This window comes from Neophocaena asiaeorientalis, unplaced genomic scaffold (genome assembly GCF_003031525.2).
Source record: "Neophocaena asiaeorientalis asiaeorientalis breed wild unplaced genomic scaffold, Neophocaena_asiaeorientalis_V1.1 scaffold87, whole genome shotgun sequence".
Taxonomy (NCBI): Eukaryota; Metazoa; Chordata; class Mammalia; order Artiodactyla; family Phocoenidae; genus Neophocaena; species Neophocaena asiaeorientalis.
The window spans coordinates 4,255,874-4,277,826 of record NW_020175432.1 but is presented as its reverse complement, the minus strand read 5'-3'; the positions used below and the strand labels follow the sequence as shown (position 1 = coordinate 4,277,826).

Below are 21,953 nucleotides of genomic sequence, written 5' to 3'. Positions count from 1 at the left end.
TGGCCTCTCCCGTTGCAGAGCACAGGCTCCGGACACGCAGGCTCAGCAGCCATGGCTCACGGGCCCAGATGCTCCACGGCATGTGGGATCTTCCCGGACCGGGGCATGAACCCGTGTCCCCTGCATTGGCAGGCGTACTCTCAACCATTGCGCCACCAGGGAAGCCCCCTCTACTCCCCTCTTTGACTACAGGTGTGATCCTATGGGTCAGTGGCAGAGGGCACTGAAAAATTTTTACATTTTTGGTATTAAGAGTGAATGAGAAATGAATTTCAAATCAAAAATTTTAACTACAAAAAAGTAAAATTTCTCTGAGAAAAAAATACTTGAACATGATAATACTAATGCAAAAATATAATGATTAAATGAAGAAAAATGCAAATTTATCTGAATATCCATAATTATAATGGGTATTTTAAAATATATTCTGAGAAAAGATAAACTATAGTATTTGTTAGCATACGAAAGCTTAGGAAAGAGTTGATAAAATATCTCTCCGAAACAACTACAGAATCATTTCTTTCACCAAAAAATGAACATACTTTTAATCATGTACAATCAAACATAACTGAAAACAAAGAGGGATTATATTCAGCTACAAGTAACAGAAAACACCCATACTTTTCTTGATATGAGGAAGGGGCTTATTCTCATATAGAAGGAGTGGGTCAAGGCAGCCACTGCACAAATGCAGCAAACTCCCATGTCATTTTTCATCGCTGCACCATTGTGAATGTCATGGTGAATCAGGAAAACATACTCACCAGCAATGTTAACAGCATAAGGTGTTTCCTACACAAGTTAGACATGATGAAGCTATAATCTACAGAAGAGGGTAATCAAACAATACTCCAAACCATGAAATTCTGAATTATTTTCCAAGTGGACACAGAAGGCTTCACAGAAAAATTCAAACTCTAACAGATTTTGATGTAGAATTGTGAAAACATCAGAGGAAAACTACACTTCTGATAATAGAAATCAAACAGTTGGTGGTGGTTTTGAGGATACTCTTGAATACAAAGGCACAGAATCTGGAAAACAGGATGAAAGGTGGTGTCCTCAAACCTCCTAGGTATCTGTCTCTCTCCCAGCATGGTGGCTCCAAAATCTGAAGTATGCCTTCTTCTCATCTGCCTTTAAATTGTACACAGGTGACGCTATTGGTTAATTCTAACATTGAACCACAAAGGGGATAGATTGTGGAAAATCTAGGTCCTAATATTACTCACAGGCAGGATATCTCCAACTCTAGATTTTTTGCCCTATCACAAGTCTCTCTTCTTCAAAGTCTATTCACCAAATACCAGTCAGAAGGAATGAAGAAGCAAATGGAAAAACATAATTTACGCGAATGTACACCCTTTGACAACCTTGCCATACAGAAAAAATTATTCCAAGTGTTTAACAGTATAGAAAATGGAAAAAGGTTCCTATACTCACCACCACCCAGAAAAGATCTTCCTGTAATAAAGGTACAGTATATATAACAGATCAAGGATATCCAAGAACTTCCACCCAAGGCCAGTAGGAAAATCTCAACAAATACCAAGCCTAATTGCCTATTAGAACTACACCTTATGGGGTATATGTATACGTATAGCTGATTCACTTTGTTATAAAGCAGAAACTAACACACCATTGTAAAGCAATTATACTCCAATAAAGATGTTAAAAAAAACACAACAACTACACTTTAATCACCCATAGGTCCAACAGACTTAAAAATGGAAAAAGAAAATATCATTACCTGATTAAAGGAAAAATCACTACCTTGTAACCTTATGAATTATTATTAAAAGATGACTTCCAGAATTACCTCACCTAAATATTCATTTCTGAGGGTAACTTGTACAAATCCAACATCAAGAAAGGCACTTTCATAAAGATCCTTAGTAAACACATATATTTATAAATTTTTATAACAAGTCTTTTATATTGAAGATTTTCTGAAACATTATTCTTGGATTACTTTCCAACAAGTTACCTCATGTTACTGACATTTATATTTGTTTTTCATGGGAGTTTTCACATATAAGTATGTGGGCCCACTGAAGTCTTTCCTAGGCGCTTTAAAAACTATATTTATTATCTAGTGAACCCTTTCATGCTTTTGCAAAGTAGAGAGATCAGAAAAGGTTTTCCCATATTCTTCATATTTACATGGTTTCTCTGTAGTATGCATGTGTCTCTGAATGCCTAAGACAGAAATGTAGGCTTTCCCACATTCCTACGTTCATAAGGCTTCTCTCCAGGGTGAGTTCTTTCATGCACTTGAACATTAGTGGAAGCAAAGTTTTCCCACATATTTTACAGTCATAGGGTTTTTCTAGTATGAGTTCTTTCATGTTTTTGAAGAGAACTGGAAAAACGAAATGCTTTAGAACATATTTTACACACACACGGTTTCTCGCCAGTGTGAGTCCTTTCATGTGTTTGAAGAAAACTGGGAATAATAAATGCTTTCCCACATTCTACACATTTATATGGTTTCTCTCCAGTGTGCAGGCTCATGTGTCTTTGAATGCCTGAGAGAGATATGTAGGCTTTCCCACATTCCTTACATTTATAGGGTCTCTCTCCAGTGTGAATTCTTTCATGCACTTGAACATAGGTGGAACTGAAGGTTTTCCCACATATTTTACATTCATAGGGTTTTTCTCCAGTATGGGTTTTCTCATGTTTTCGAAGATATCTGGGAATACTAAATGCTTTAGAACACGTTTTACACATATACGGTTTCTCTCCAGTGTGAGTCCTTTTGTGTATGTGAAGAGAACTGGGATTATTGAATGCTTTCCCACATTCTTCACATTTATATAGTTTCTCTCCAGTGTGCAGTCTCATGTGCCTTCGAATGCCTGACGGACAAACGAAGGCTTTCCCACATTCCTGACATTGATAGGGTTTCTGTCCAGTGTGAGCTCTTTCATGCACTTGAACGTAAGTGGAAGCGAAGGATTTCCCACATACTTTACATTCATAGGGTTTTTCTCCAGTATGGGTTCTTTCATGTTCTCGAAGGTATCTGGGAATACTAAATGCTTTACAACATGTTTTACACACATATGGTTTCTCTCCACTGTGACTCCTTTCATGTATTTGAAGAGAACTGGGCTTAATCAATGCTTCCTCACATGCCTTACATTCACAGGGTTTTTCTCCAGTGTGATCTCTTCCATGTTTTTGGAAACCTTTTTGAGAACGTAAACCTTTACCCCATTGCTTACATTCATAGGTCTTCTCTCCAGAGTGAATTCTTTCATGTGTTTGGAAACCTTGATGATTACTGAAGCTTTTTCCACATTGCTGGAATTCATACAGTTTCTCTCCTGTGTGAGTTCTTTTGTGCCTCTGTAAGGAACTGTAATATTTGTAAACTTTCCCACATTCCTTACATTTATATGTATTATACAGTCCCTGATCATATTTTTTAAAATCTTGAGGTTTGTGTTCAATGTGACATTTCATGTGCCTATTAAGAGATGAATGATGCATGAAGACTTGTCCACATTCACTGCATTCACATGGTTTTAATCCAGGAGTTTTCTTGTTCTGATCAAGAGGTGGAATAAGGCTGAAATTTCCTCCACATGGATTATGGTCTTTATGCTCAGAGAATCTCACTACCGTATGATTTCTGAAAATGTGAGAAGCACATTATTAATGATTTATTAATCATTTTATATGTATTGCATTTATTACAATTGATAGGAATAGTGTGGTTTTCTAATTTGTGTGAATTGTTAGGAATTGAATATACTGAATGCTCCGCAACGGACTGCACCCTTTCTATTGAAAAGTAATATTCAAATACAGGGTTTATTAATACTGCTTGCAAGTGAATTATTTTGCAAATACTGGACATTTATATAACATTTAAGAAAATATTTTTGAAAGAAACTTTCTAAGAATAATTAAATTAGAAGAAAGGGCTATTTGTTTCGTTTGCACGTTTTTAAAATTTCATAATATACCAGGATTCTCACGTGAGTCAAAGCTTTCTATTGTCAGTGTGACTTACCTTGGTTTTCCCCCCTGGTTTTTGTACTGCTCTTCAATGTCATCATCATCCCATTTTGTTCCTAAAATGCAGACCCAGTAAAATGATTCCAAAGATTGGAAATTAAAGAAATATTATTTGACTCTATGTACACTGTTAGCTGTGATCATGCCTGGTTTATATACCAACATCCTCCCTTCTCACATTACACAACTTAGAACATCAATGAGCAAGAAGCATTTGATCTCTATCTGAGTAACTGATGGAAAGTCCCCATCCTTACCTACTGAGGCCAGATTCCTAAAGGTTTCCTGCATCACATCTCTGTAGAGTTTCTTCTGTGTAGGATTCAGTAGAGCCCACTCCTCCAGGGTGAAGTTCACAGCCACATCCTCACAGGTCACTGAGTCCTAAAACATCCCAAGTATGTGTACAGTAGGATGAGTGACAGCACTGGACACCTATATTCCATTTATGGGAAGGTTATGTGTGATTCTGTCCTTTCCAAACATTTACTCACCCTCTGTCCATACCTTCTTCCTCATTAATTTATCAGTACCATAAAGACATGAAAATTATTTACACATTTTTACTGTGATCACATTACATTTTATTTCTCTCTAATGGCAGGGCTCAGAGAATACTGGGAAATGACAGAAATGCTATACAAATGAAACCAATATTATCATTTTAAGGCCATCAATTCCTTATGAGAAAAATTATTTCATTTCCTTCCTTATTACCCACCAATTCCAGCACTCCAAGAGACAAGGGGTCAAATCTGTGTGAGGTTTCAATGCATAAACCACTGTGAATAACTACAAGCTTTTTCTTCTCTTCCCATTACCAGGCATGAGAGTCCAGGAGGCCTCTGGCATGTAACATTTAACAAGGTCCAGCTAGTCACAGATCCTACAGTCCTCTAGGACATTAAAAGTGACAAGATACAACTGGCTGAATGAAAATATTCTTGGGGAGAAGCACTGCTTTTGCCCTGTGTCATATGTATTACAGATTCAGTACCTCCTTTGTCTCTCTGTCCAATTTAATGGACTAGAAAGTTATTTGGAACAGAATTCAGACATGACAAAGAAGGCATGACAACTTAAACCACAAAATCCCTACATTCCTGCACCTCAGGGCAGCTTCCTGCCAATTCTGGGAACACACGGGCATACACACTGAGATAATAATGTCAGAAGAGCCCATGTGGCACACCATGACAGTCGATCCTCATCCCTGCTGACATTAAAAAACAATTTAAGGAGAGGAGAACAAGATGGAGGAATAGAGGGACATGGAACTCACCTCCTCCCGCCAGTACATCTACATATGGAACAGTTTTTTTAGAATACTTATTTAAAGCTTGCAGAAGATCTCATATAACCAAAGCTGCAAGAAAGATCCCTACATAACTGGGTAGGATGAAGGGAGAAGAGAGAAGAGGAACTGAGATGGGACCTGTGCCCCTGGGAGGGAGCTGTAAAAAAGGCAAGGTCCCCTAAGCCAGGGAACCTCCTTCACCAGCTGGGAGGTCCACCAGGATAGATAGGGAGTTTCAAAGGCTGAAAAGGAGAGTGTGGCAGCTGGCCTGTAGCGTGGCAGGGTAGAGAGAGATCGGAACTGAAGGACCTGGTAACGTGCCCGCACTTCTCAGCCCAAGACACGTGCCTGCTGGTGTGTGCAATGACTGGGTGCAGAAACGTGGCTTCAACGGACAGACCCAGGGAGAGGACTCAGCTTGCCTGCACAGAGACAGCCCACAGGGCCTGGACTGTGGTCTGGGTCGCAACTGGGGGCATGAGCAGGACGGAGAGTGGGTCTGCCATAGGAGCCCCATTGTCAACACGGGCAGGAGGGGAACAGGTCTGCCATAGCAGCATCATTGTCAGCATGCTCATAGAAGGGATCTAGCTGCAGTGGGTTCTTTGAACTTTCTGGGCCTGCACAAGCAGAGGCAGGGCTGAAATCTGAGCCAATTGCAGGCAGTCCTACTGCGGGTGCTGGGATGCAGCTCCAGCGGGTTCTTGTTCCAACAGATTTTGGGACCGGGACTGCTTGTGCTTGCCTGAGAACCACCTGAGCCGACTATCTGCTGGCTCAAGGGGACATGACTCTGCGGGTTTAAACATTGGTGGCCCTTTGGGCACACATACACATCTAAGGAATCTCTAACCTGATTACCAGAGCCCCCAAGGGAAGGTGGCCATCAAGGGCAGTGCCAGCAGCAGTGATCTTTGTGGGTACGCACACCAGGTGGCAAGTAGCACCACTGAATCACACACCCCACAGACATCTCCTGGGGATGAAGATGAAGCAGCTCCTCTCCCAGTGGGAGGCCTCCAGTGTCACCTACCTCACACCACAGCTTAGAACCGGATCTAGGAGCTTCTATTCCAACAACTAGAGAGCAGACCCTGCCCCCAACAGACCTGTGACAACCACAGAGCAAAGAGGAGGCCCCGCCAAACATCCAGTGCAGTCTCTGGTCACCACAAGGCCAAACACACCAACAAGGGCCAGCAGAACCTGATGAGACACATGGCAAGCATACATACTAAAAACAGCCCTTGCACCATGAATATTGGACTCAAGCAGTCTACACAGTGACACTCCCACAAAACATCAGCACTGCAAGACCACAGTAGATAACTGTTTCTCCTAAACTGACAGAATCAGAGAAATATAAGAAAAATGAAATAGCAGAGGAACTACTCCCAATTAAAAGAACAAGAGAAATCCCCTTAAAGAACAAACAATAAAACAGACCTCTCCAGTCTACCAAACCCCAAGTTCAAAAAGGAGGTAATAAAAATGCTTAAGGTATTAAGAAAGGCTACCAATAAAAATATGGATCACTGCAACAAGGAACTAGAAACTATAAAGATGAGCCAATCAACATTAGACAACTCCACTGCCAATATGAATACTGAGTTAAACATAATAAATAGCAAACTTAATAATGCAGAACAATGAACAAGTGACCTGGAAGAAAGAATAATGGAAATCACCCAATCAGAACAGCAGACAGAAAAACAAATGAAAAATATGAAAGCAACATATCAGATGTATGGAACAATATAAAACATGCCAATTTATGCATAATAAAATCCAAGAAGGAGAAGAAAGAGAAAAGGGGATTGAAAAAGTATTGAATAAATTATGGCTGAAAACATCCCAAACCTAAAGAAGGAAACAGAGATCCAGGTACAGGAAGCACAGAGGGTCCCAAACAAGATGAACCCAAACAGACCTGCTCTAAGATATATCATAAATAAAATGGGAAGAAGTAAAGATAAAGAGAGGATTCTAAAGGCAACAAGAGAAAACCAAAGAGTCAATCACAAGGGAATCCACATAAGGCTATCAGCTGATTTCTCTACAGAAGCTTTGCAGGGCAGAAGGAGTGGCAAGATACACTGAAAGTCCTGAAAGGGAAAAACCTGCAACCTAGGATACTCCACCCAGCAAGATTATCATTTAAACTAGAAGGAGAGATATAGAATTTCTCAGAAAAGCAAAAACTAAAAGAATATAGCAGTACTAAGCCTATCTTACAAGAAATATAGAAAGGTCCCCTCTAAATGGAAAAGCAAGAATCTATATGAATGGGAAAACCAAAATAGTAAAGGTAAATATATAAGAGGACTGAAGATCACTTAAATAAACCAGTACATAGATTAAAAAAGAATCAAAAGAATACTGTGAAAGCAATTATAAGGAACAGCAAAAGGGTAATAAACACGAAGATGTAAAATAAGACATCAAAATCACAAAACGTGTGGGAGGGGAGTAAGAATGTAGATCTTTTACAATGTGTTTGAGCTTATATGACTACCAGTCTAAAGCAAGTACATACATTTACAGGTTAACAAACTTAAAAATCAGGCTAACCACAAACCAAAAACATACAATAGATTCACAAAACCCAAAATGAAAGAAACTCAAGCATAATACGAAGAAAACCATCAAACTACAAAGGGAAAAACAAAAAGAAGAAAGGAACAAATAAGAAATATAAAATCAACTGGAAAACAAGGTTTTAAATGTCAATAAGTACATACTTATCAATAACTACTTTATGTGTCAATGGAATAAATGCTCCGATCAAAAGACAGAGTGGTAAATTGGACAATAAAACAAGAACATTCAATATGCTGCCTACAAGAGACCCGATTTACGGCAAAAGAAACATAAACATTGAAAGTAAGGGAATGGAAAAAGATATTTCATACAAATGGAAATTACAAGAAAGTAGGGGTAGCAATACTCATATCAGACAAAATAGACTTTAAAACAAAGGCAATAAAGAAAGACAAAGAAGGACACTGGATAATGATAAAAGGATCAATACAAGAAGAGGATATTGCACTCATTAACATACATGCACCCAATGTAGGAGCATCTAAATACATAAAACAAATATGAGCAGACATAAAAGGAGAAATTGATGGGAATACAGTAATAGTAGGAGAGTTTAACACCCCAGTGGCATCAATGGACAGATCTTCCAGACAGAAAATCAGTAAGGCAACAGAGATTCTGAATGACACAATAGTTAGACTTAATAGCTATATATAGGACACTACATCCAAAGAAACCAGAATACACATTCTTTTCAAGTGCACATGGAACATTCTCTGGGATAAACCACATAGTAGAACAAAAAACAAGGCTCAACAAATTTAAGAGGACAGAAATTATTTCAAGCATCTTTTCTGACCACAACAGCATGAAACCAGAAATGAAGCACAGAAAGAAAAACGAGAAAAAAATGATTACATGGAGACTAAAAACAACATGTCCCTAAAAAAACCAATGGGTCAACAATGAAATCCAAGAGGAAATTAAAGAATACCTCAAGAAAAATGAAAATGAAAACACAGCCATACATAATCTATGAGATGAAGCAAAAGCAGTTCTACGAGGGAATTTCATAGTGATACACGGCTTCTTTAAACAAAAACAACAAATCCCAAATAAATAACCTAACCTACCATTACAAAGATTAGAAAAAGAACAAACAAAACCTAAAGTCACAGAAAGAGGAAAATAATAAAGATCAGAGAGGAAGTAAATAGAGATTTTAAAAAAAATTAGAAAAGATCAATAAAACTGAGACCTGGTTTTTTGAAAAGGTAAAAAAAAAAATCAACAAACCTCTAGCCAAGCTCATCAAAAAGAAAAGAGAGAGGACCCAAAGAAACAAAATGAGAAATGAAAGAGGAAAAACAACAACCAATACCACAGCAATACAAAAAAATCATAAGAGAATACTATAAACAAGTATATGCCCACAAAATGGACAACCTAGAAGAAATGTACAAGTTCCTAGAAATATACAGCCTACCCAAATTGAGTCAAGAAGAAAGAGATAATTTGAACAGACCAAGCACTAGGAGTTAAATGGAAACTGTGCGAATCCCCTGGTGGTCCAGTGGTTAGGGTTCAACACTTTCACTGCTGTGGTCTGGGTTCAACCTCTGGTCGGGGAACTAAGATCCCACAAGCCATGTGGTGTGGCCAAAAATAAATAAATAAATTTAATTAAAAAAAATTGAAGCTGCAATATAAAAACAAAAACAAAAAATTCCCTGCAAACAGAAGTCCAGGACCAGAGAGCTTCCCTGGGGAATTCTACCAAACATACAAAGAAGAACTTATACTGATCCTTATCAAATTATTCCAAAAGACTGAAGAGGTGGGTACACTCCCAAAGTCATTCTATGAAGCAACAATCACCCTGATGCCAAAACCAAAGACACTACATAAACAAGAAAATTACTGGCCAATACCTTTGATGAATACAGATGCAAAAATTCTCAACAAAATGTGATCAAATCAAATCCAACTATACACAAAAAGGACCACACAACATGATCAGGTTGGATTCATCCCAGGCTCACAAGGATGGTTCAACACACACAAATCAATCAATGTGATACATGACATCAACAAAAGAAAAGACAAAAACCACATGATCATCTCAACAGGTGAAGACAAAGTGTCTGATAAAATTTAACACACATTCATGATAAAAACTCTCACCAAACTGGTTACAGAAAGAACATATCTCAACATAATAAAAGCCATTTTTGGCAAACCCACAGCCAACATAACACTCAATGGTGAAAAGCTGAAAGCATTCCCAGTAAATTCTGGAATGAGACAAGGATGCCCACTTCCACTACTTCTACTCAACAGAGTATTGGAAGTCCTAGCCACAGGAATCACAGAAGAAAAAGAAATGAAATCCAAATCAGAAGGGAAAAGGTAAAATTGTCATTATATGAAGACGACATAAAACCCTAAAGACTCCACACAAAAACTACTAGAACTGACAAATGAATTCAGCAAGGCAGCAGAATATGAGATAAACATACAGAAATCTGTTGCATTTCTTTACACCAAAAAAGAAATATAAAAAAGAGAAAGTAAAAAGACAATCCCATTTAAAATCACATCAGGGACTTCCCTGGTGGTGCAGTGGTTAAGAATCCGTCTGCCGGGGCTTCCCTGGTGGCGCAGTGATTGGGAGTCCGCCTGCCGTGCAGGGGACGCAGGTTCGTGCCCCGGTCTGGGAGGATCCCACATGCCGCGGAGCGGCTGGGCCCGTGGGCCCGTGGGCCATGGCCGCTGAGCCTGCTCGTCCGGAGCCTGTCCTCCGCAACGCGAGAGGCCACAATAGCGGGAGGCCACAACAGTGAGAGGCCCGCGTACCGCAAAAAAAAAAAAAAAAAAAAAAAAGAATCCGTCTGCCAACGCAGGGCACACATGTTCAAACTCTGGTCCAGGAAGATCCCACATGTTGCAGAGCAACTAAGCCTGTGTGCCACAACTACTGAGCCTGCACTCTAGAGCCTGCAAGCCAAAACTACTGAGCCCACATGCCACAACTACTGAAGCCCATGTGCCTAGAGCCTGGGCTCCACAACAAGAGAAGCCACCACAATGAGAAGCCCACGTATTGCAACGAAGAGTAGCCCTCACTCGCCACAACTAGAGAAAGCCTGCACAGCAATGAAGACCCAATGCAGCCAAAAATAAATAAATAAATTTATTTAAAAAAAATTACATCAGGACTTCCTTGGTGGTGCTGTGGTTAAGAGTCCACCTGCCAATGCAGGGGACACAGGTTCGATCCCTGGCCTGGGAAGACCTCACATGCCACAGAGCAACTAAGTCCGTGCACCAGAACTACTAAGCCTGCACTCTAGAGCCTACAAGCCACAACTACTGAAGCCCGCTTGCCACAAACACTGAAGCCCACTCACCTAGAACCTGTGCTCCGCAACAAGAGAAGCCACCGCAATGAGAAGTCCATGCACTGTAACGAAGAGCAGCCCCTGCTCACCGCAACTAGAGAAAGCCCGTGCACAGCAACAGAGACCCAATGCAGCCAAAAATTAATTAATTAATTAATTTTTAAAAATAAATAAAATAAAATCACCAAAAAATGAAATACCTAGGAATATGCCTAACCAAGGAGGTGAAAGACTTGTATGCTGAGAACTATAAAATATTGATAAAGGAAACCAAAGATGATTCAAGGAAATGGAAAGATATCCTATGTTCTAGGATTGAAAGAATTATATTGTTAAAATGGCCACACTACCCAAAGCAATCTACAGATTTAATGCAATCCCCATCAAATTACTCATGACATTTTTCAAAGAACTAGAACAAATAATCCTAAAATTTATATGGAACCATAAAAGACCCAGAATTGTCAAAGCAATTCTGAGGAAAAAGAACAAAGTTGGAGGAATAACCCTCCCAGCCTTTGGACAATACTACAAAGCTACAGTAATTAAAACAGTGTGGTACTGAACAAAAACAGACATAGAGATCAATGCAACAGAATAGAGAGCCCAGAAATAAACCCTATGATCAATTAATCTTTGACAAAGGAGGCAAGAATAAACAATGGAGAAATATTCTCCTCAGCAACTGGTGTTGGGAAAACAGGACAGCCGCATGTAAATCAATGAAGTTAGAACATTCCCACATACTATACACAGAAATAAACTCAAAATGGCTTAAAGACTTAAATATAACACCTAATACCATAAAACCCCTAGAAGAAAATATAGGCAAAACATTCTTTTGCATAAATTGTAGCAGTGTTTTCTCAGGTCAACCTACCGAGGCAATAGAAATAAAAGCAAAAATAAACAAATGGGACCTAATCAAACTTATGAGCTTTTGCACAGCAAAGGAAACCATACACAAAACAAGATGACAACCTATGGACCGGGAGAAAATATTTGCAAATGATGTGAGTGACAAGGGCTTAATTTCTAAAATATACAAACAGGGCTTCCCTGGTGGCACAGTGGTTAAGAATCTGCCCAACAATGCAGGGGACACAGGTTTGAGCCCTGGTCCAGGAAGATCCCACATGCCATGGAGCAATTAAGCCTGTGGGCCACACCTCCTGAGCCTGCGCTCTACAGCCGGCGAGCCACAATTACTGAGTCCGTGTGCCACAACTACTGAAGCCCGTGCACGTAGAGCCCGTGCTCTGCAACAAAGAGAAGCCACCGCAATAAGCCCGCGCACTGCAATGAAGAGTAGCCCCCGCTCACTGCAACTAGAAAAAAGCCCACGCACAGCAACGAAGACCCGACGCAGCCATAAATTAATTAATTAATTATTTTTAAAAAAGGGACCTAAATAGACATTCCTCCTTAGGAACTGGGAGAAAATATGCACATGATGCAACCGACAAGCTCTTAATTTCCAAATTATACAAACAACGTATACAGTTTAACATCTAAAAGACAAATAACCCAATTTAAAATGGGCAGGAGATCTAAATAGACATTCCTCCAAAGAAGACATACAGATGACCAATAAGCACAGGAAAAGATGCTCAACATCACAAATTATTAGTGAAATGCAAATCAAAACTACATTGAGGTAACACCTCACACCAGTCAGAATGGCCATCATCAGTCTACAAATAATAAATGCTGGAAAAGATGTGGAGAAAAGGGAACCCTCCTACACTGCTGGTAGGAATGTAAATTGGTACAGTATGCAGGGTCCTTAAAAAACTAAAAAGAGTTACCATATGATCCAGCAATCCCACTCCTGGGCTTTTATCAAGAAAAGAGGAAAGCTCTAATTTGAAAAGATACATGCATCCCAATGTTCACAGCGGCACAATTTACAATAGCCAAGACATGGAAACAACCTATGTGTCCATCAACAAATGAACGGATTCCAAAGATGTGGTTTATATATGCAATGTATTATTACTCGGCCATAAAAGAGAAGGAAATAATGCCATTTGCAGCAACATGGATGCACCTAGAGATTATTAGACTAAGTAAATCAGATATTGATAGACAAATATATGATATCTCCTATATGTGGAATCTAAAAAAGAGTACAAATGAACTTATTTACAAAACAGACAGGCTCCCAGACATAGAAAACAAGCTTATGGTTACCGAAAGGGAAGGGGGGAAAAGGGATAAATGGGGAGTATGGGATTAACACATGCAGTTTACTACATATTAAATAGATAAACAACAAGGATTTGCGTATAGTATAAGGAATTTATAAACTGAAAAAAAAAATTTAAGAGCTGCAGATTGTAAGGGAGCTCACTGAAGTCCATGATGTTTTCATGGTGGATATTCCCATGATTATAGAATACATAAATCTGTTCACAGTGCTTTCCTCCCAAAGAACGTAAAATCACCATCCTCTAATCAGAAGGAAGTCCTCTGTGACCAGCCACTGTAGAGGTGTCCTTCCTTCCTCTGCCATTGTCAAGCTCATCTAGGGAGAAAAGGAACATGCAGTTTAACCCCTAAGCATAAGAATCCCTTAGCTGAAGACAGCACACACTGCCAGTAGGCTATAAAAGGGTATATTCCTCCATAATTGAGATCTCTGGCGAGTGTAAGGCAGGGCTCTCAAGCAGGCGTGAAACAGCTTGAGAGAGCAAGGAAACGTGTGTGGACTTTTTTATTTTGGTTTTGTGGTGGGATAAAGTGAGAGTTTATACACAAGGGCAGAGCATGTGTGGATTCAATCTTTTCCTAAGCCAAAGGTAGGAGGAAAGCCTTTCTCACTGCCTTGGATACATGTGGGTCACAAGGGGAAGAAGGAGGGATGAAGCTCTAAAGCTGTCCACAGCCAACTGTCAAAAAATTGGGGGCTTCCCTGGTGGCGCAGCGGTTGAGAATCTGCCTGCCGATGCAGGGGGCACGGGTTCGTGCCCTGGTCTGGGAAGATCCCACATGCCGCAGAGCGGCTCGGCCTGTGAGCCATGACCGCTGAGCCTCCGCTCCGCAAGGGGAGAGGCCACAACAGTGAGAGGCCCACGTACCGCAAAAAAAAAAAAAAAAAAAAAAAAAAATGGAGTCAGGGCTTCCTTGGTGGCACAGGAATCTGCCTGCTAATGCAGGGGACACGGGTTCGAGCCCTGGTCTGGGAGGATCCTGTCTGGAGACTGTGCTCTGCAACGAGAGAGGCCGCGACAGTGAGAGGCCCGCGCACCGCGATGAAGAGTGGCCCCCGCTTGCCACAACTAGAGAAAGCCCTCGCACAGAAACGAAGACCCAACACAGCCAAAAATAAATTAATTAATTAATAAACTCCTACACCCAACATATTCTCTAAAAAAAAATTGGAGTCAGAAGCTTCTACTTCCAGCTCTGGCATTTAATAACGTAGAAGCTATCATTCCCAACCTTGCAAGAGAAAAGCAAAATAACTTGAAATAAACTTCTCTTCTTAGATTCTTCACAGCATTTAGGCCACAGGGCAACCCACGATCTTTAAAATTGGGAAAGAGAAAATAAATACAACATTATTAATATTCCCCAAATATTCTGTTCTTACCATGGCCTGTCAAAAAATTCTATTTCAGCAGAGTTTAATGGAAACACAAAATGACAGAACAATATCTATGAACCCTAACATAAACTGTCTTAAATAGAAGATTTATAACCATCATGGGATTACGAAAGGAAAAGACAGAAAAGAGCAGAAGAAATTAGTGTAGTAACAATCATTGAGATTTTCCTAAAATTAATGATACACGACACACTGTAGATCCAGGAAGCTCAGAGGACACTAAACACATAAACAATAAAAATGCACAACCAAGTAGCTCGTATTCAAACTACACAAAAACCAAAGACAACGTGAATATATATGGAAAGAAGCCAGAGGGGAAAACACCTTAGTTATACAGAAACAAAGATTAGAATTAAATCAGACTTCTTTTCAGAAACCACGCAAGAAACAAGAGTGGAGTGAAATATTTAACGTTTTGAAACAAAAAACAACTCTCCTAGAATTTTGTGTCAAGCGAAATTATCTTCCAAGAATAAAGGAGGAATAAAGACTTTCTCAGAAAAAAATTGAGACTTTGTCTTAATAGACCTACTTTGAAAGAAACATTCAGAAACTCATCAGAAAGAATGTAAATGATGAAGATGCAGCATTAGAAGAACAATATATGAAGGTAAAATATCTACTGTAGTTCTTATAATTAATATGGCAGATAACCATTTTGTTTCAAATATGAACAAGAATGTATGGCAATTATAAACTTATGGATAAGTGAAATAAATGAGAGCCATGTGACAAGGGACCAGAGATGGGGGAAATGGGAATAACTTCATATGAGGTACCTGCATGCCCAATGAAGTGGTATAGTGGCACTTGACAAATGTGGCTTAGTTGTAAATGTATACTGAAAACTCAAGGGCAAGCACTAAAAAAGTGAAAACATATGTGTAATTGATATACTAACAGAGGATTAAGAAAAACAATCAGAAAAAAAAAAAAAAAAGAAAAGAAAAACAATCAGGTAAAATGCTCAGTTAAAGCCAGAGACGGCAGAAAAAGTGGGAAGACAAAAAGAAACGAAGTACAAGGGTAACAAATAAAAGCAATAAAAGGTGTGGTAGGTATTAATCTAACTGTATTAGCCACCACTTTAATCAAGGTCCCAATACAACTGAAAGACAAATACAGTAATGACAGATTTTAAAAATCACACTTAATCGTATGTTGTCCACAAGAAATCCACTTTAAACCTAAAGACACAGACAGACGAATGTTAAAAGGATGAAGAAAAATGTCCTATGACAAAGCCAGAGAGGGGCAAGGCTGACAGATCAACCAGGAAATCTTCCAAAGAGGACCATCACTGGCAGGATTTCGGATAGGATGTCTGTACCCAGAAAAGATTCTGAGGGAGAGGCATGAGGATTCAAACAGTAGTTCCACGTAGTTATTCATGGCTGTCCTCTCATGTCCAATATCCACAACGAATATAAATCTATAAAAAGGAGTCATCCATGACTCTGTGGGGGAAAAAATTAAAACAAAAAAAAATTGGGTCTGCTTGAAATGCACCACGAAAGACAAATAGTTGATAATGATGCTGTGAATCGAAGAGGAGAAGCTGGAGTTTTAGAATTCGGGAAGGAATCTGGAAATTGAGGCATTTATTGCCACTCTAGGAAGAGCTAGGCTAGAGGGACAGGGTCGTGGATTTGAGACCCTGCTCCCCAACCATTTGGAAAACTCAGGAGAAAACAGGTCCCGCCCTGGGGAGAAAGGAGGGACTGGGGACCCCACACAGCTCCTCATACACAGGTACCCCGGGGACCGAGTCAGTATTGTTCCCTGATGATCCTCCTCGCGGTTACCGCACACCCTGGGGAGACGCGGGCTGCGGGCGCAGAGCTGCCCAGAGAGGCTAGGAGGCGGGGCCGAAGTCGTGGCGCGCAGTGACGGGACCGGACGCCCGGGGTCCCGACTGCAGGCCCCGTCCCCACGCTGCGAGCCGGAGGGAATGAGGTCCCAGTGGCTGTCCAAGTGGACACGGGTTCGCAGACTCCGGAGTTGAACGCAGGGAGGCCCGGGTCCCGCCTCGGCCTGTTCCCGCCGGTTGCTACCAATTTCTCCGCTCCGACTCCACACGCCGGGGAGGCACACTCACCATATCCAGCTTTTCCGGGTCTCCTCGAGTCCCTCCTACGCCTCCTACGACCACTGCAGAAACGACTGGGACCATTATGGGCGGGGAGCGCCAGATATCTTCCCTGGGACATCGGAGTCCGTGGCGACTTTCTTGCGGGTGCTGTGCGTCGCCCCGCCCACCTCCACCAGCGGCGCCCCTGATTGGACAGTTCGAAAGTCCCGCCACTTCGTGCCTGAGTGACTGCAGAGCAGGAGGGCTGGGCTCCGCCCAAACATCTTCTCCTCTAGGTGGTAACCTCGCCAGCCAGCTCCATTTGCATTTAAACAGAAAGTTTTCCTGGCCTGAGGCTGCCTATGGTGTTTTCACCCAGCTTTTTGTGAAAGTGTGGGCTCAGATGTGCGCCGGGAATTCCCGATTCAGTCTCAGGTTGGAGAAATACAGAGCAAGAGGATGGCCCAGGCCAGGTCTGCTTGTAACAAATGGGCCATCTGTCCTCTGCAGGTCAAGAGCTTGGCGTAAGGCTGCGGCGAACCACTCATGGAACTATGACCCTTGTTTAGAATGTCAACCATAAGGACCACCAATTATAAAGAGGCAAAATGGCAGTCTATTGAGGGATCTTAGAATTGCAATTCAAGGGGTCACAGATTCTGGAGAGACCCAGAATGGTGTCCGACCCGAAGAAAATGGGTAAAAGTTTTTCTAGGAAAAAGGGGTTGTTCATTCAGGCTTAAAAACTTCTTTACCAAGAATTTGGATTGGAGGGTAAAATTCGTCTATACATACCATTGGGTTACGGAACACATCTCATCCGTTTCTAGGGAGAGGTATGTTTTCTTTAGTCCAGAATAAGTCCAGTTATCATCATCAACATCATTATTTGGCAACTCAGCAACTATTCAGCCATTTTATTTAGAGAGCTCAGCAAAATTCCAACGCGGGAAGCAAAGATGGGGGTCCTTTGGTCACATCTCACTCGTTCCTGACACAGTTCTTTTCATAAGGAACACACTTAAGTGTGACCTCACCGTCTGTAACAGAGGCTGGTCCATTTTAGTCTTTGATCTTAGCGAGCACTGAGATTTCCCTCATCCCTTTTCAACCCCCACTCTTTTGGTACTTAAGGTAAAGAATCCCAGAACACTTGGCCCTGGTGAGAAATTTGAAGCCCGCCGTCCTAGCTGGGTGCAAGGACTCTGCTCAGTCTAACCATAGGGTGTGAGATGTGTTCATTAAGTTCTCATGTCTACCTTTACACTGAAAGGAAATGTATTTTACATCAGTTTTTGCTTCAAACCCTAGTGAACTTTGAAATGTAAACGACTATGACATCCCTAAGGCAATTGATTCCTATTATCTCTGTTACAAGAAAAACAATAAATCATCCCGGAAACTCTTCCCCCACAGCTTTCTTGAGGTATCATTGACTAACAAAATTGTCTATCCTTCTGTTACTACCACAATATCTTGATTACCTTTGTTTAGTACAAAGTTTTGAAATCAAGAAATGTTAATCCTACAATTTTTTTTTCTTTTCAAGAATGGTGTGACTATTCTGGTTTCCTTACAATTCCCTATAAATTTATGAAACAGATTGCCAATCAAATTACTGTTCAGATTATGATTATTGAACCTTAGATCATTTTGCAGAGAAGGGCCATTTCAACAATGTTAAGTCTTCTGATCCATGAAACTGGGATGTTTTCCCATTTGTTTATACATTAATTAATTTCTTTCAAACATGTTTGTAGTTTTCAGAGTATTTGTTTTATACTTCTTTTGTTATATTTATTCTGTTTTATTGCCTTTGATTCTATTGTAAATACATTTCTTTTCTGAATTGCATTATCAGAATGTTCATTGCAAGTGTATAAAAATGCAGTTGTTTTTATTTTTATTTTTATTTTATTTTGATTTTAACCTTGTTAAATTCAATTACTAGTTCCTATAGTTTTTTTTAGCAGACCCTATAGTTTATTATATATAAGATACCTGACTGGAAGTAGAGACAGTTTGACATCTTCCTAACCAATATGCACGCATTTTAATCCTTTTCTTGCCTAATGAGTTCTTGGCTAAAATCTCCAATAAACTGTCAAACAGAAGTGACAAGAGTAGACATCTTTGGTTAGTTATGGCTGGAGGTAAGCATTCACTTTTTCACAATTAAATATAATATTAGCTGTGGGTTTTCCATAGATGCTCAATATGAGGTTAGGACATTTCCTTCTATTTTATCTTATTTTTTTATTTTTGGCCGCGTTGGGTCTTCATTGCTGCGCGAGGGCTTTCTCTAGTTGCCGTGAGCAGGAGTTACTCTTCGTTGCGGTGCACAGGCTTCTCATTGCCGTGGCTTCTCTTGTTGTGGAGCACGGGCTCTAGGCACCTGGGCTTCAGTAGTTATGGTATGTGGGCTCAGTAGTTGTGGCTCGCAGGCTCTAGAGCACAGGCTCAGTAGTTGTGGTGCACGGACTTAGCTGCTCCGCAGCATGTGGGATCTTCCCGGACCAGGGCTGGAACATGTGTCCCCTGCGTTGGCAGGCAGATTCTTAACCACTGCGCCACCAGGGAAGCCCTCCTATTTTTGGTGAGTGTTTTAATCATGAAGGGGTATTATTTCTTTTGTCAATTATTTCTTTGAGTCTATTTAGAAGACCTTGCATCTATTGACCTCACTCATTACATTAATGATTTTTAGATGTTAATCCAAACTTTCATCCCAGGAACAAATCCCACTTGATCATGATGTATAATTCTTTTTATCGGTGGCTGTATTGGGTTTGCTAGTATTTGTTGGGTGTTTTTCCACCCATATTCACAAAAGAAATTGGTGTGTCTTTTTTTTTTTTTTGGTACTTCATGTATTGGCTTTGGTATTAGAGTAGTTCTGGCCTCACAAAATGAGTGTGAAGTATTGTCTTCATTCTATTATTTACAAGACTTTGTGAAAATCAGCAATAAACCTGTCACCCAGGGGAGCAACCCGACCGTCCCTAACCCACCATGCCTAAATTGTCTCTATAAACAAGTACACCTGTCTTAGGCAAGGAGGCAAGGAAGCCAACCGCCCCACCCTCCCATTCTAATAAAAACCTCCCTCCTGGCAAACTTGCAGAAAACCAGAACTAACTGTATCTACTAGTTGTGTTTACATGACAGTCTCCAGTCTAATTCAGTGACAAATCTTCTTTAAAATTTTTGGAGAACTTTGTGTAGAAGCCAGCTACGCAAAGGTAGAGTCTAGGTTTATTTTACGGGTGGATTTTGTTTACTAACTCAACCACTTCACTTTTTATAGTTCTATTCTGATTTTCTGGGGTTTTTTCTTTTTCCGTTATTTTTTTCTTTTTACTAATATGTATTTTTTAAACTTATTATTGAAATATAGCTGATTTACACGGTTGTGTTAGTTTCTGCTGTACAGCAAAGTGATTCAGTTATACATATACATTCTTTTTTATATTCTTTTCCTTTATGATTTATCACACGATATTGAATCTAGTTCCCTGTGCTATACAGTAGGACCTTATTGTTTATCCATTCTATATATAATAGTTTGCATCTGCTAATTCTCTACTAATATGTTTTGTTTTCTAGTCTATTTTGCCTGGTATTTATATAATCTCTCCCGTTTTCATGTTGGTGCTGTTCACAGATGTACCTATCATACGCTTTTACTTTCAATCTGTTGGTATCTTTGCATCTAACGTGTGCTTCCTCTCAGGTAGAAGGTAGTTGGGTCCCTGGGCTGAGCAGCTGGGAGTGTGTCAAGCAGAGTAGATTGGAGCTTTGTTTTCCTTAGACACACCAAGGACAAAGTTAATGGCAGGAGCTGAGCTCTGCTGGAGTAATGAGATAAGAGGACCACATCTATCAATCCTGAGGTCAAGGAAACCTCCCTATCTGCACATGTGCAGGAAGGCTCCTTGGAGGTCAAAAAGGGAGGGGGCACCACCCCACAAAAAGTGTGGACATACTCCTGAAGTCCTCTGTGTTGGAATCCATTTTGGCAAAAAGTTGCGCATGCATATTGGGGCGAGCTCTAGGACAGGTCAAGTGTGGAAAACAAATGAGATAACTGGCCAAACGTAAACAAAGATCCAGAAGAACTGCCCTGTATAAATGATGTAACCACCTCTTTACTGTGCTCCTCATTAGGGAGGACCCCACACCCCTTCTCTCCAGGTGTGTATTTCTGCCTTGCTTCTGTCTTAAACAAACTGTTTCTCTGTGTGCTCTCCCACATGATATGCTGTGTCTCGGATAATAAACTCTGTACCTGTTTTTACAGTTTTTGCCTCTTTGAGAAATCCATTTTTCAAATGGGGCAAGAGCCAGGGGAACTTTGCTTCTAGCCTGGTGGTCTAGCAGCTAGGATTCCTGGTTTTTCATCCAGGCTACCCAGGTTCAATTCCCGGGCAGGGAACTAAAACCTAGCTTCAAGACCACTTGCTGTTGTCTCTCTGAGATCACCTCTACACAGAATATAAATTTAGATCATAGTTTGTTTGTTTAATCTGGGGTGACAATCTCTTCCTCCTGTCTGGATCATGTAATCCATTCACATTTAGTATTTTTGACATAGTTGCAATTATACCTGCCATTTTTGTTTTCTACAATTCTCATGTTGTTTTTAGTTCTTAGTCCTCCTTTACAAGTTTCTTTTGCATTAAGTGAATATTTTCAAGTGTAACACTTTCATTTTCAAATGACTTCTCCATTATATATTTAAAAACATTTCAGAGGTTGCCGTTTTAACATTGATGTATTAAATTACTAAAATGAGACTCAGATTTATACTAGCTTAATTCCAGTGATACATGGAAACATTGCTCATATAAAGCTCTATTCCCTTTTGCCATTTTTGTGTTATTAGTGTTACGCAGATTACTTCAACTTATGAAATAACCCCCAGAGTATTTTCTTACACTTATCTACCATCTGTAGTCATCTCCTTAGCCCAGTACAGCTTTACTCCCATCTTTGTGCTCG

The 21,953-nt window shown here is 40.3% G+C and overlaps 1 protein-coding gene across 1 annotated transcript; it reads right to left on the bottom strand.

Moving 5' to 3' along the window:
• Nucleotides 1–1,821: 1,821 nt before the first annotated feature.
• LOC112414743 (zinc finger protein 709-like) lies at nt 1,822–17,104 on the bottom strand. The gene is given in 7 exon segments (XM_024767381.1): nt 1,822–2,232; nt 2,235–2,291; nt 2,294–2,331; nt 2,333–3,640; nt 4,025–4,085; nt 4,287–4,413; nt 16,980–17,104. Coding segments are annotated over 7 exon segments (1,806 nt in total). The 5' UTR covers nt 17,055–17,104; the 3' UTR covers nt 1,822–2,092.
• Nucleotides 17,105–21,953: the final 4,849 nt, after the last annotated feature.